The sequence below is a fragment of the Notothenia coriiceps genome, unplaced genomic scaffold (genome assembly GCF_000735185.1).
Source record: "Notothenia coriiceps isolate Sejong01 unplaced genomic scaffold, NC01 NC01_scaffold00006617, whole genome shotgun sequence".
NCBI classification, from domain to species: Eukaryota; Metazoa; Chordata; class Actinopteri; order Perciformes; family Nototheniidae; genus Notothenia; species Notothenia coriiceps.
Genome location: NW_011339318.1, coordinates 14204 through 30118, shown reverse-complemented (window position 1 = coordinate 30118; position 15915 = coordinate 14204). Strand labels below are relative to the sequence as shown.

Sequence of the window (15915 nt, the reverse complement as noted above, 5' to 3'; positions counted from 1 at the left end):
GTATCTGAGACCTATAATATATTGATGAAAAACAGTATGATAGGGGACCTTTAAGGAACCCAGCTGTTGACGCTTGTTAAAGGTACCTGTGTGTCTCCATGTGCACAGGATGCTGTCGTGCTGCAGCCTCTCCCAGCTGCTGCTCTGTGAAGGCGTTGTTCAGGCGGTTGTGTGTGTGTCCAGGTCCAGAGTGGTAACCTCCTCACACTCAGCGTCTGGCTCCAGCCTGCAGGTGTTCACGCTCTCAGACAGCGGCAGGTAACACTCAGAGTTTGTCAAATGAAATCAAAGTTTATTTTTATAGCCCAATATCACAAAGCACGTTTGCCTCAGTGGGCTTTACAGATAACAAACATGAATGACAGTGCTAAAAGATCAAGACAATGACAAGATAGAATGTAAAATAAAAATACATGAGATAGAATACAACAGAAATACAATAACAAAATAGGATAAAATACCATCAAATGTAGGACTCAGGAGGACAAACATCGGATAATCCTTTTTTTTTTTTTTAGGAAAGTCTTCAGGACACTTAAATGTTTGGACACTGTCTGCTTTTGTGTTATTTCCTCATTGCTCAGATATATAATTGTTTCGTCTATCTCTCTCTCTCTCCCTCCTTCTCTCTCTCTCTCTCTCTCTCCCTACCTCTCTATCTCTATCTCTCTTTCTTTCTCTCTCTCTCTCTCTCTCTCTCCCTCCCTCCTCCCTCCCTCTCTCTCTCTCTCTCTCTCTCTCTCTCTCTCTCTCTCTCAGCACACCGGGCCCTCAGCCTCTGGTGTCTCCTGGTGTTTGTGTCGGGGCCCTCGCTGCAGTGGCTGGACTTCCTGACGCTCTGATTGGCTCTGATGAGAGCGGCCGCCTCTTTATCTGGTAAGCAATAAACTCAACAAAATTATTCTTCCTGTTGAACAATGGAGCAAAAACATTTGGCATCTTATTTGACATTAAAATAGGAATTTCTCATATATACACTAAAATTAACTGCACTGCACTCGCTTGCTCAAAACTGTTTCAGCAAAGGTCCTTTTTGAAATATTTGAGTAAGGTATGCAATACAAATGTTGATCATGGTATTACATCATTTTGTTTTTATTTCAAAAAGGACAGAGCACTGTAGAGGTGTGTTTTAATGCTCTTCTTACATTTCTCTTAATGTACTCATACAGGAAAAGAAAAACAAGCTAACAGCACTATTAGTACCCAAGTATTTGGTAAAAATGCAATTTTTTACATAAAGTATATGAATAAATAGAAAAATAAATATTGACTCAAACATTTTTTAAATGTATTTATTGACGAGTCAAAATGCTATAAATGGTTAGAATAATATTTATATTTGGCTCTCATGTGTAATGTTGCTGCTGTTCGCAGTTTAATTTATTTATGTTTCCGTGTTACAGGAACTTAAAGACGGGCCAGCTGCTGCAGAGAATCATCCTCGGAGAAGATTTATCACACATGGCCTGTCTCAGAGGATACTCCTACTGTGTACGTCTATCTGCTTTGCATATTAAGGGATGCTGCCTGTTTTCTTTAAAGGGGACCTATCATGCAAAATGCACTTTTTGATGTCTTTTATACATAAACATGTGTCCCCGGTGTGTCGGGGAACTCACGCAGCGTCAGAAAACAAAACCCTCTCTCTTTTCCTCCGTACCCAAATCTCTAAACACGGGGCTACAACGGAGCTGATCCAGATTTGCGTCCGATATGACGTAATATCTGAAATGTGGACCCACGGCCCAATCAGAAACGTTGCTATCAGAAACAATGCCCGACTGTTTTGGACGTAATATGGTCGGTGTTTACATTAGCATCGCTAACACTCAGAGCTAACCTGTACTGGAGAGCATGTGTGTGAAGAAGCAGGAAATACAAAGGAACTCACCTTGTGGTATAACCGGCAAGAGAGAAAGCCTTTGAGCTCCATACTGTTTCAGAAACAGTCCTTGATAATCCATGATATGGCGTTTCATCACGGCAGTATTTAGTTTAGACAGTAGCTGCCGGGTCCCGCATGAACTCAGCCCCCTCCTTTTTTTTTTTGTATCAAATGTATTTTTTTTTAAAGTTTAATACCCCAAATCAGCACTTTTGAAACAGGAAGTGGAATAGAGGGATATGAGGCATGGCTAGAATGGGTGATCTGTTCATGACATGTTTTTTATATATTTGTATATATCTGAGACCTATGCTATTGCCTACAAATAGCATGACAGGTGACCTTTAAATGACCTTTCTCACTCTTCAGAGGGTTTAACATGCTTTGTGTGTTTGTGTGGCTGCACAGGGAGTGTTGTTTGTCCTGCTGCAGCATCAGTTGCTCAGCTCCCTGGAGGAAGAAGTAAAAGAGAAGGATGAGGAGAGTAAGAAAATGGCTCTGTTCTCCTTGGTCGCCATTAACCCTATGAGTGGAAAATCTACCCTCGCTACTCGACTGTATCCGCCCAACGCCTGGTCCGGCAGGTGAGAGGAGGACTGATGTGTTTGTGTGTCTCTTTATATATACACACTTGTGTTTATACACTCTTAATAGGGCACTGGCACTGTAGAACAAACTGCCTGAAGAAATACAAAATGTGTTTACTTTTTTCAAACACACTTTAATAGACTAGCTTTTAAGTCTATGCACCCTATCCAGTAAAGTCTTGATGTGTTCTGAATTGCATATTTTGTATGTGTTTAGTTGGATCTGTTTTCCTCCTGTATGACCTTTTGATTAGTTCTGCCTTTGCATTTCTACAGCAATGTTCTCAAAAAGTGCCAAACAAATAAAGGTTATTATGATTATTTGATGTAACAATCTGTATCTGCGTGTGTGTTCCTCAGGTTGTGTGAAGCAGACGTTAGCGGCTCCAGCGTGGTGGGCCTGAGTCAGAGCGGCTGTGTGTGTGTGTGGCAGCTCTGGCCCCGGGGGCCCTCCTGGATGGTGCCGGCCCCCGAGAGCGAGGGCTGGCAGCTGGCTCGATGGGGGGGAGAGGGAACGCTGCTGACGGGACATCACAACGGAGACGTCACCCTGCACTGCTACAGTCAGACTTCTCTCTGCCACCAAGAAGACTTTCTGAAGATCTGATCACTTTTATCCCAAAACAATGTCCGCCCATCGCTGTGTGAATGTTTACATGAAGATTTTAACCTTTTAAAATACTTCAAAATCACATTCGGTTCTGTGGCGTCTCGTAATCCCTGTTATTTTGATGATTTTCAGGTTCATGTTTGTATTTTGTGGCTCTACTGTGACACGCTGTTTGCATGCTTAAATGTTCAATGCTCAAAAACCTACACACTACGGGGGAGGGAAAACCCCCAGAAAGCATAATAAAGTAGTCTGCTAAGATTTGGTAAACGGAACATATTCAACAACTCATTGAACTGCTGGTACTCAGAAAACAAGACTGAATTATTGAAGGTGTAGTCCTTCCTATTTGTTTTCCTTCATCCTTTCTACACTGTTAGTGTTCATAGAGCCCCAGTATCACACACTGAACCTCTCTGTGAGAGGGTTTTTCATGTTTTAGACCACTGTAACCCTAAAACCAACTTTGTGTTTTATTACTGCTGCTGCTATGAATGTTCCTTACTGTTGTCACTTGAATATGTTGGTGCATGTCTTCTTGTATTTAAAAGAAAGAAAAGTGTTGCCAAAGTTTGTTCTTATCATTTTCAGTAAACCTTAAATATGTTGTATTTTTGTCTCCTTTTTGTATTTCTATAGTTTATTCTATTGCCCTAACAACAAACGCTTAAAACACAATGTTTGAATAACAGCGCTATTTTTACAATTATCAATACTAAGATAACTTGTACTAAAATATTATATTTGTAATTGGGGTCATGTAGTTATGATCTCACCCTGAGACATACATGGTGTGTTTTTGTTGCTTTATTTAATTTTGAATGTTAAGAACCAACTGGGAAGTAAAATATTTGAGAAATGTCTGTAACCTAAATAGCAGTTTGTCAAATCCTAAAAAGAACCTAAGCTGTTTGGAGATCTGTGTCCGCCAGGGGGCGCCAGACTGATTTACTACATGGTTCATTTGGCACTGACTGTTTTCAGACTGCTTTTTAAAATGCCTACCAAGACAAACAGTTTAAATCTTCCCCGGCTCCAAAGTCAAACTGAGGTTGTTCATGTTGGGTTTGTAATAACTACTGGGGTGTATCGGGGGCCACTTGCAAAAATGATAATTCATATAGTGCATAGGCTGTTTCCTGTGAAAAAACATGTTTAGATGTACAGGCAGGTAGGCCATCCAGTTACTTTAGCCGGGCCGGCTCAGATGATAGGTCGTGCTTTTTACAGCCCCACGGCTTCCACAGATGACATTATGTATTCATTGCCATCGGGATGTTAAGAGCATCCCATGGAATATAACAAAAAGTGTTTCTGAAGTGAATTACCTACCCCACCACCTAGATTTTCCAGAGATTTAACAGAAGTGTAGATAGTTCAAATTTGCATTTAAAAAGAAAAATAACTTTTCTGGTCAAGCATTGTCAAGAATCAAATACAGTAGTTTTTGCACTGCCAAATTCTAATATCTTATAAGCAGCACATGAAACACTCCAGTAATTTGTCAAGTTAAAGATAATCTTTATTTAAACTGGGTAAAATCAAGCCATCTTTACAACAGGTATGCATATTCAGAAGTATATGTACAAGTTTGCACGTTGTGTTGATCTAACATAGACTTATAAAAGAGTAAAATGTAGCTACAGGAAGAATATGCATGATGAAGAAATATTGACATGGTCCATTCCTCTACATATAAAAACATACAAAAGTAGAGAAGCAGACCTGAGAAGCTTTTTCCATCCGAGCCTCAACCCACACCAAGCGATTTAAAAAACACGACGCAACAAACGATCAAACAAGCAGAGAAATCTGGGAGCAATGTCTCACTATCAAAATCCACCTGTCCCTTTAAGGCTTATTTGAATGCACGGGTTTAATTTATATGCAGCCATCTTTGATTTACAGTCAGCAGGGTGTGTTGGTCAAGATTAAGCTTCATCAAGAGTTTCCTTTAAACAGCAGGAAATAAAAGTGGTTGAGGGACCAAAATTCAACAATGTACAACATATAAGATAAATGTTCAATGTATAGCCTGAAAAGTGAATAAAATACATGAGGATTTAAAAGTCTGTTTCTGATTAGAGACAGACGGTGATTAAAGGCGTGTCTATTGTGCAGCGGGGGGAGGCTTGCTGTCCAGCAGCTTCTCCACCATTAGCTTAGCGTAGCGCAGGCGGCTGGCCAGCTCCTTGGTGCAGCCGAACTCTTCGAGCAGCGACAGCTTGTACGTGCGGAACTCGCGCTTCTCGTCGATGTAGGTGACCGCGTTCATGAACGGACACAGGATCAGCTTGGTGTGGTCCTGGTGGAACAGGGGGGTGGGGGTTGGGGGGAGAGGAACATAAGTTCAGAACCGAGTCGCAACTTATGATTATACATCGATATCTGCCCATTATCTTTTAAATTATATCGGCCATCGATACAAACATTTCTCAGATTCTCAATGAGACGTCTTTAAAAAAGGTCTTGTTTTGTAAAAAACAAAGATAACAATTTTCATGTCCAATATGAAACCGAAGAAACGTCTATATCTGAGGCAAACAGCTGCATTTACTTTAAATATGATCTTAAATATACTAATATTGTTTGTGTGATTTTCTGGTTTTAAATGCTGGAATCCAGTAAACATTTCCTGATTTTTCTAACAATCCATCGTTGCCTTTACCTGATTAATAATTAAATCCACATTACTGATGACTATTAATCAAAATTATCATTGAGTTAATATTTTGGGAAAGATAGTCTACCCTACAATAGCGGCAAAAAAACGTCAAGCTATGTGGTGAAAAACATAATGCCATATACGAGTACTAAACATCGAACACTAGTGATCCATGAATAGTTGAAACTCTATATTAGAATCTGTGGGCTAAACAAAATAAGCTAATGTTTAAGAGACACCGGTGGGAGGAGATGTTGTGCGTCTCACCAGGAAGAAGTTGATCTGAACGGTGCCGTTGGTGAGGTGCAGCACGATGGCGCTCTTGGTCCTGAACCAAAGGGAAAGGTAGGGCAGGCGCGCCAACTCGTCTCCGTCCCGCCGGGCCATGTTGGCGCCGGCCTTCAGCAGGTGCTCGCTCATGTAGTTACGAAAATATTTCAGCAACGTTATCTAGCAGGGGGAAGGATGACAAGTTTGTAAGAAAAATGATACGTAACGTAAGTCTACCTGAAAAGTGTAGCCTATTAATAACTGTCAAATAAATAAATACATAAAACACTTCATCCTAAAATATACTGGAGAAACAGTTCAAAGTACCAGCAGAAAATGGAAATAGTCTAAATTGTTTTGTGGAGCCCTCACCTTCTTGTTGAGAGCCGGGGGGAATGAGCGCGCGCTCAGGTAGGACTCTGTGGCCGTCTTGTCGATGTACTGCAGGCTGTCTCCGTCGGTGTACATCATGAGCCGCGTGTAGTCGTTGAACAGCACCCCCACACTGTTGTCGCAGAGCTGGTAGCCTGGAATACACATAAAAAAAAACGTTATAATGAAACCCGTTATAAAACATTTGCCAAATGACAACCTAAAAATAAAACATGTCAGCCCTATCTAGGGGAAAACTACACATCCTCAACACCATTTGAAACCTACTTAAAAACAAATCTAATTGGGCATTTCTCTGCAGCCATGTCTTGTTACTTGGAGACATTTAACAAAATATATGATGGCCTCATGTTTCTGAAGCAGTTTCAGGGCCCTGGTGTTGTCCACTCTGGCACACCGTCTTTCACCAACTTGTGTTTTCTTGTGTCATACAGGGATTTCAACTTTATTTTGTTTTGCAAAAAATGACTGCAGAGTTTAATAACCTTGCTTTCCGTGATACGTCAATGAATCAAAGAGTTAGTGTTATCAGTTACACTTGAGCTTTTCTTGCTGGGAAAAAGGTCTATTTGCTCAAAATAACTGGCTGGGTCCGAATTGTGACACCTGAAGCACCCAGAACAAACGGCCTTATATGAGCTGTGAAGGACACAGCAAATGTTTTGAATGTTGCTTTAAAGATATGATAGATTTTGGATATCGTCAATGGGAAAAGAGTTGTGCTTTCCTAGTTTTTAAGGGTCAACCAGACAACAATTGTAGCATATAATCTTTTTTGTAAAAGCAAGTTTTAAGGAGTATTTAGTCTAAAAAATATTCTGGCATTCGATTTTCTCAAATGCTACCAACCAGAGGATTTAGAAAATGTTTAATTTGGCTGCTAGATGGATGTAGAGTCAGAGTTGAATTCTTACCTAATCCATATTTGTCAGAGTAGTCGACCCATTTGCTGATCCAGAAGATGGGAATGCATGCGGGATCCTCTGCCTCTTCTGGAAACACAAAAACAGAACAAAACCTTTGTAAGTAAAGTTCACAGTGGCACAAAAAATATCCAAACTTTTGAAATGTGCAAAATTGAATCTTATTAGAAAAATGGTTCGAGTCTGCACTCGCCTTGGCAGATGACTGCCTTCTCAGAGGGCTTAGAAGCGATGATGGTGTTGAGCTGCTGCAGCATCTCTTTAATGTGGCACTCTGCCGGCTCAGGCTCCCTACACAGAAAACACAATGGTTACACATACACAAAGATGACTTTTGTAAAATAATGTGACACAAATTCATTCTAAATTGTGACACGCTGGCTTTCTCTACACTGTAGACACTTCCATTCAGGTTATTTATTTGTATCCGTAGGGAGATATGGTTTGCAGATAAAAAGGGATCCATATGACGCACATTCTTTAACAACGCAACAGAGAACAACAAAAAGTACCCCAGCTCCGCCACATCTAAAAACCACTAGTAAAACAGGAGGAATCCACAAAGTTAACATTTCAAACATCTCTCACCTTTGCATATGCTCTTCCTTCATACCCACGTTCTCTGTCCCTCCTAGAAAAGGAGAGAAAACAACGTCATGAACTCTATATCCAACCGATACATTTCAGAATAAATGTAATAATATAACTTCTGCACAGAGTTAGATGTCATTTTCTGCTGGGCTTGTTACCTTGGTTGTTGATAGCAGTCAGTGGGCGTCTCTGGCTGAGCTCTGTGGTGGTGTTGGGGGCGATGGAGAAGCGGGGGGGAACCGTGAGGCACGTGGTGGGCAGACGTACGGGGATGTAGCCGGTGGTGAAGTACTCGTCCACTTCCAGCTCAGCGATGGTCGGCCTCTGGGAGGGTTCGGCATGCAGCATGCGCTTTATGAGGTTGGAAGCCAACGGGTTGATGTGCTGTGGAAAGAGATGGGAATGCAGGTTATTAGATTAGATCAAACCAAACATGTGTAAAAACGATATGTTGAAGGAATATTGAGTGTTACTTTAGCAGAACTTACCCAGGGGATGGTGTAGTTGTTCTTCTTGATGCGGTTGTAGGTCTCCTTTAGACAGGAGGTCTCAAATGGGGGTTTACCCACCAACAGAGTGTACCTGAGAGGATACAGACAGTGGGGAGGTTAATCTGACTGAATCTTTAGCTCAAGTGACTTTCTGTCTTATATTCAGTCAAACTGTGACTTACAAAATGCACCCAAGCGACCAGATGTCCACTTCATAGCTGTGGCCTTTCTTACAAAGCACTTCAGGGGCAATGTAGTTGGGCGTTCCACACAGGGTCTTCTTCCTCTCGCCATCAAACTCGATTTTAGTGGCCAAACCAAAGTCCCCTGGAGTAGAAATACAGAAAAGCTTTTGAAAAAGGCAATGACTAACTAAAACATTTTTGTAGTATTTGTTTTTGGGACATCTGTGTGCCATGTTCCCTAATGAAAAGGTTTTTGTTGGTTTGTTACTCCTGAGTCTATTCACCGCTATTCATCTAGGACGTATGACACATTTCAGTGGGGGTGTGATGAGGGCCTTGCTTTATCACAGGTCTAAAGGGTATCCATTACCCTTCTCAGGTGAGACAAGAGGGTTGAAGTGAAATCATATGCAATCTAAAAGGAGTAAATTACCAATCTTGAGCTCCATGTCATCATTAAGAAAGATGTTGCCCAGCTTCAGGTCTCTGTGGATGACTCTGTTGTTGTGCAGGTAGTGGACACCCTTCAGCAGCTGGGTCATGTAGTAGCGAGCCTCAGGTTCTGTCACAGCCTTACGACGCTTATGCAGCTCCAACAAGGACTGAAATGGAGAAGAAGATCATTCAATTCAACGTGAGAAAAAAACCCATAATGAAATACAAAGTTCTTTCTGTGAGAATTGAAAGTCAATGACAAAAAGCAGGACTAAAAAGGCTAAAATGAGAAATAGTTTGAGGATTAGTGGATGGATTTGACTGATTCTAAAGCAAATATTTGGGATGTGACCATGGCAGCACAAACAAGGAAAATAAGTCAATATTGATAACCATTAATTATTTTCCGTGTAATTACTTATTTGGCTTTATATAATTAGATACATTAGGCCACCGTGTCCAAAATCCCTTTGACGGTTCCTTCAATGTAAGCCACCACCCATCAGACAACGACAGAGACCGCCGTGTAACCGTTGGCCCTGTGAAGTGTATACACATTACTTTTTTGAGTATTTAACTCACCCTTCTCCTGCAGATTTCCAGGACAACAAAGACAAAGTCGTCATCTTCGAAAAACCCATGGAAACCCACGACGTTTGCGTGGTTCAGACTCTTGTGAATGGCGATTTCAGAGGTCATTTTCTCCCTCTGGTGCTGCTTCAGGATCAGGGACTTGGGCACGATTTTCCCGGCGAAAACTTGCTTCGTCTCCATGTCTGTGATTTCGTAGCATTTTGCGAAACCACCCTTTCCAAGGAATCTCCCCCTCGCATATCTCTTCATGGTGCGTGGATCAACCAGGACATCTGGGATTTCTTTGAGAGGAGCTGATTTTGGGTCGACATTTGCCGACGGATTCGCCGGCTTTGCATTACCTGCACTCATTTTTTAATTAAAGTTCTCTGCGTCTTTTACAAAGTTAACGCTTAAAACTAAAAAGTAGAGGTATCGATAGTTTGTGAAAAGGTTCAAACTATGGTTAACCGACGGTAGTTTAGCACTGGAAGCTAGCTTGCGCCCATGCGCTGGTGAATTCAAATCAAAACTAATGTTAACCACGCTTTAACGCGAACGTTATACAAGCCTTTGATTCGGCATTAAACAAAATGAAGTGAATGAGAATCTAAAGATTTACAAACCTGAAACTAACCATGTAACTAATCAACAGACGCGTCTCTCGGTGCTTGCAGTCCTGCCGTGCCTTTTGACAACAGACTCTGGTACTACAAATTTAAAAAGCTGCTTCGTCGTAACGGCGCTCTCTGATTGGTCCACTCGATTTGAATTCCAAGGCAGTGCAGCAAAGCATCCTGGGAAGATGAGTGCAAACATAGCCAATCACCGACGAGAAAAGCATATGCTGCGTTATGATTGGCTGAATGCCGTTTGCTAGTCTTGCGTCATTTCCTAAACAAAGTGATTGACGGGAAATGCAGTTGGATTGGCATTTAAAACAGTTGTTGAGAATGAGAACAGGTTTTTTTGTGGTTCTTGCTTTACGAGAAAAATGTTTTTTAAATATTTACTTAGGTTACTGTCGCAATAGCTCGGTGTATGTGGTATATTTACTGTGATATAACAAAGATAATGTGGCTATTACATTTAATCAAAAGTGAAAGTATTTAGAAGTAGGCTATTTGTATTCAGCTAATGGTTACCAGATAAGAGATAGTACATTCACTCAGATTGTACAGAATGCTACATTTTTCGACTATTTCCAATTTCTGCTAGTGGTTCAAACTATTTCTTCAAGTGTGTGTATTTTATTTGACAGCTATGAGAAGGGCTAATAGTTACTTTTTTAGGTTACATAACATTTATCCAACGTGACTAATATACACTGTTGACCAGGCCTTTAGGAGTAATATTGGGTTCAGTCAGTGTATACTGAAGCACTCTTTGACATGTTGACTGCTCACTGACCCGTTAGTTGATGGAAGATCATTTTTTTAAATATATTACCATATTTTATTCACTATGCTCCTTAGATGTGCATGTGTGCAACTGTTTGTGTATTTGTATATGCATGTTGTAAAAAGAGTGTACTGTATAAACCTGTATAAAAACGCAGGTGCGTGTATGACAGAGTGGAAACTGAACCCTGTTAATAAAGGTCCATCTTCTTCTTCTTCTTCTTCACGTTCATTCATTGGACTAAATCACCTCAAGTGTAGTTTAGATTAGAATTATGAAACAACAGACAAAAGTCACTACAAAAAGTATATAGGCGTGTGGTGCAGTGGGTTGATGCAGTCAGCATGTCGTTGTGTCCCTGGGCAAGACACTTCACCCCAAATTGCTCCTGTGGGGATTGCCCACAGTATTGAGTAGTCGCTTTGGATAAAAGCGTCTAACAAGTGACATGTAATGTAATATAATGGATCCCATATCAGGGGTCCCATAAAACAAACCAGGTAGAGTCCTCATTATCAGCAACACCTAGGTAGGAGATAGGTATCTTGCACTTTGAGGTGTTTTCTACCCCACTACAATTCCGAGGTAAATTATGTACTTTTACTCGACTACATTTATTTAATACCTTTCTTTGCTGATTTGGATGAATAATGTGAAATATAATCAAGTGTTGAATCAGACTTTAGTTCCACCTGGAGTACATTCACAAGCTACCCTGGAGTAGTCATTCAAACTAGCTGCACCTTTGCCAGCTTTGATGACACTTTAATGATCAATCATTATAAAGCATATCATATATAGGCTATTATTCTGAAATGGACCAATCTGCACAATGACTACTTTTTCTTTTGCTACTTTAACTATATTTTGATGATCATACTTTTCTACTTTTAAATGAGGAACATTTGGAATGAGTACTTCTACTTTTACTCTAGTACAAGATCTGAGGACATCTACTTTTATCCCAGTACAAGACCTGAGTAGGCTACTTCTACGTTTACCCATGTACAAGATCTGAGTTCTTCTCCCACCTCTGAACCAATGTACTTAAAGTATCAAAAGGTGAAGTACTCATTATGAATGATCCCTGTCGGTGTTGCATTAATGCATTAAACAGAGGTTAAGCTAATACCTATACTCCAACAATGGAATATACAATGAATATATATAGTACTTTTACTTTTGGAACTTCAAGTATATCTTGATTCTAATACTTTTGTACTTTTACTTGAGTAATATTTGCAATGCAGGACTTTTACTTAGAGCATTCCTACACCCTTTTTTTGTTATGAGTTTGTAACTTTATGTTTTTCAGTTAAATTAAATACAATGTAAAAAAGTAGTTGTACCTCAAAACTGTTGCAAGTTCATGTTATTTCTTTCAAAGTTTTACTTGAATAAAAGTATTAGCAGTAAAAAATAGCCTACTGAAAGTACCAAAAGTAATCACTCTGCACAATGGCTGATTTTATAATAACTACCTTTAAATCATTGTCACATCACCAACACTAGAGGGCAGCAGTAGATCCATAATAATAATAATCTGAAATGTAATGTAATGTAATATATGCCTAATGCCTGAATCTGCTTTATTTTTTTCAATACAATAGATGAACCTATATGTTCATAAAACAGTGTCTGTGAAATTAGCTGTATATATTAAACTAAGCATTTCATATCTGTAAGACTTTATTTCAGATTGTTTAAACTTTGTTGTATAGCCTGAATAATGAAAGGCAGGTTTTCAGAGGGAACATTTTTGATCCTAAATATCTTGGTTTCTTCTTTCCTAAAGTCACATTGTTCTGTTGTCTTAAAAATACACTAAACTAAATAACATCAGTGTTCTTTCTTTTCTTTTGTATTTATTGGCATTGCATTTGATGTATAAGTTATCCAAAAGCTACGAAAGTAATCAGGTTTTGAGTCAGATTACGGTATTAATGACATGTTTTTAAAGGTTACTAATAATTGTAGTGCATTACATTTTTAAAGTAACACTGACAGCCAACCTGTTAATCTGGAAGGCAGATTTGTCAAAACCCTGCCACATGTTTCCTCTTACAGATCACTGCACACAGCAAATAAACAAATCCACTAAAAGAACGTGGCAATGGGAGAATAATTATGTTAGAGTGAGCTCCAATTTATTATGGACTATCACATGTCTCTGCTTATCTTGAGGTTTTTATCTACTCAATTTGGGTCTGAAGTGCCTCAGAAACTATTTCTGTAGGGTCTGATTTAAGGGATTTATTACGATTATTGATCTTCCCGTTTGTCTGAAACATCTCCAAATATTCATCCTCCCTGCCAGCATGTTACCATGGCAACACACAGAAATCCTGCACTGGAGAGATGAGGATGCTTTTGATATCTTTCTGTCTGTTTCTCTAGTAAAGCGCTGCAGGAATTAATCTCAAAACCGGTAATTGAGTTAGCATTTTAACTCTTCTGGTTCCCTCGTCTCAAAGTCAATTCGTTTTTTGGATGTCTTTTTGATTAGAAGCCTGAAATAAAGTCTGTGGTTTAACATAATCCACAGATACAATATGTCAGTCAATATCACTTTTGTGCATGTCTGAGAATTCTTTAACACTTCTTAAAAAAGACAATTGCTAAAAAGCGACTAAACAAGCAAGTCAGTAATAGTGCCCTTAAAGAGGACCTGTTGTGCTTTTGGGGGTTTTCCTTTCCTGTAGTGTTTTACATTTCCAGAGGGAGTTTCTCTCTCACACACTCCCCCCTGCCTGAAACACCTCCATTGGACTCCTTTGTTTCCTTCTGTAAGCTAAAGACATCACTATGTAAGTGTGTAACGCTCCTATTGGCTAGCACTCCAACACATTGTACGTGATATGCTAGCGGGACATCTCTAAGTGGTTGACCAATCACAACAGAGCCGGGCGGCCAGCTAACCAATCAGAGCAGACTGGGCTCTGGTTTCAGACAGAGGGTGAAAAGAGGTTCTGCAGCACAGGCAGTATGAGAAAAATAAAGAGCTTTTTGAACATTAAAGCATGGAGACATGTCACAGTAGAGAACACAATACAATACACAAATCAAACCTCAAAACGAGCATACTAAGGCCCCTGTAAGTCATGCCAGTAAGTTGTTTTCTGTTTGGAGCTTAATGCTTTTTCCTTCTGCTGATTGCAATACGCTTAAAAAATGCATAACAGCGCTGTTAATATATGAATTTATCCTGGAGTTATCCTCACAAAATCTAACGGAACAAACCCATTGACTCTCTACCGAGTTTGGCACACATACAGCGGGGCAAAAAAGTAATTAGTCAGCCACCAATTGTGCTAGTTCTCCCACTTAAAAAGATGAGAGATGCCTGTAATTTTCATCCTAGGTATACCTGAACTATGAGAGACAAAATGAGAAAAAAAATCCAGAAAATCACATTGTCTGATTTTTAAAGAATTTATTTGCAAATGATGGTGGAAAATAAGTATTTGGTCAATAACAAAGGTTCATCTCAATACTTTGTTATACACCCTTTGTTGGCAATGACAGAGGTCAAACGTTTTCTGTAAGTCTTCACAAGATTTTCACACACTGTTGCTGGCATTTTGGCCCATTCCTCCATGCAGATCTCCTCTAGAGCAGTGATGTTTTGGGGCTGTCGCTGGGCAACACGGACTTTCAACTCCCTCCAAAGATTTTCTATGGGGTTGAGATCTGGAGACTGGCTAGGCCACTCCAGGACCTTGAAATGCTTCTTACGAAGCCACTCCTTCGTTGCCCGGGCGGTGTGTTTGGGATCATTGTCATGCTGAAAGACCCAGCCACGTTTCATCTTCAATGCCCTTGTTGATGGAAGGAGGTTGTCACTCAAAATCTCACGATACATGGCCCCATTCATTCTTTCCTTTACAAGGATCAGTCGTCCTGGTCCCTTTGCAGAAAAACAGACCCCAAAGTTTCCACCCCCATGTTTCACAGTAGGTATGGTGTTCTTTGAATGCGACTCAGCATTCTTTCTCCTCCAAACACGTCTAGTTGAGTTTTGACCAAAGAGTTCTATTTTGGTTTCATCTGACCATATGACATTCTCCCAATCCTCTTCTGGATCATCTAAAGGGTCTCTAGCAAACTTCAGACGGGCCTGGACATGTACTGGCTTAAGCAGGGGGACACGTCTGGCACTGAAGGATTTGAGTCCCTGGCGGCGTAGTGTGTTACTGATGGTAGCCTTTGTTACTTTGGTCCCAGCTCTCTGCAGGTCATTGACTAGGTCCCCCCGTGTGGTTCTGGGATTTTTGCTCACCGTTCTTGTGACATTTTGACCCCACGGGGTGAGATCTTGCGTGGAGCCCCAGATCGAGGGAGATTATCAGTGGTCTTGTATGTCTTCCATTTTCTAATAATTGCTCCCACAGTTGATTTCTTCACACCAAGCTGCTTACCTATTGCAGATTCAGTCTTCCCAGCCTGGTGCAGGTCTACAATTTTGTGTCTGGTGTCCTTTGACAGCTCTTTGGTCTTGGCCATAGTGGAGTTTGGAGTGTGACTGTTTGAGGTTGTGGACAGGTGTCTTTTATACTGATAACGAGTTCAAACAGGTGCCATTAATACAGTTAACAAGTGGAGGACAGAGGAGGCTCTTAAAGAAGAAGTTACAGGTCTGTGAGAGCCAGAAATCTTGTTTGTTTGTAGGTGACCAAATACTTATTTTCCACCATAATTTGCAAATAAATTCTTTAAAAATCAGACAATGTGATTTTCTTGATTTTCTTTTTTCTCATTTTGTCTCTCATAGTTGAGGTATACCTAGGATGAAAATTAAAGGCCTCTCATCTTTTTAAGTGGGAGAACTTGCACAATTGGTGGCTGACTAAATACGTTTTTGCCCCACTGTATCTGATCCTCAGGTATGGGAACCAAATGATGT

General features: G+C 40.3%; 2 protein-coding genes across 2 annotated transcripts; one reads left to right on the top strand and one right to left on the bottom strand.

Moving 5' to 3' along the window:
* Nucleotides 1–108: 108 nt before the first annotated feature.
* On the top strand, nucleotides 109–3669 carry palb2 (partner and localizer of BRCA2; the record flags this gene model as incomplete). The annotated part of the gene is made up of 5 exons (XM_010769199.1): nucleotides 109–258; nucleotides 760–876; nucleotides 1407–1494; nucleotides 2297–2472; nucleotides 2836–3669. Coding segments are annotated over 5 exons (778 nt in total), but the record flags the coding sequence as incomplete, so codon positions are not given.
* An 897-nt stretch (nucleotides 3670–4566) lies between these two features.
* Nucleotides 4567–10326, bottom strand: plk1 (polo-like kinase 1 (Drosophila)). Its single transcript, XM_010769198.1, has 11 exons — nucleotides 9621–10326; nucleotides 9037–9205; nucleotides 8601–8745; nucleotides 8416–8509; nucleotides 8086–8311; nucleotides 7925–7967; nucleotides 7530–7627; nucleotides 7328–7405; nucleotides 6393–6547; nucleotides 6018–6200; nucleotides 4567–5390 (listed from the first exon to the last, which is right to left on the bottom strand). Exons 1-11 carry the CDS (start codon nucleotides 9981–9983, stop codon nucleotides 5196–5198), a joined length of 1749 nt encoding a protein of 582 aa, XP_010767500.1. The 5' UTR covers nucleotides 9984–10326; the 3' UTR covers nucleotides 4567–5195.
* Between the last annotated feature and the right edge of the window lie 5589 nt (nucleotides 10327–15915).

Coding starts and splice junctions, on each gene's coding strand:
- plk1 (XM_010769198.1), bottom strand. CDS start 9,983: ATGAGTGCAGGTAATGCAAAGCCGGCGAATCCGTCGGCAAATGTCGAC. Junction 7,628..7,924: donor AAGGAAGAGCATATGCAAAG/GTGAGAGATGTT, acceptor TTTTCTGTGTAG/GGAGCCTGAGCCGGCAGAGT. Junction 7,406..7,529: donor GAAGGCAGTCATCTGCCAAG/GCGAGTGCAGAC, acceptor TTGTGTTTCCAG/AAGAGGCAGAGGATCCCGCA.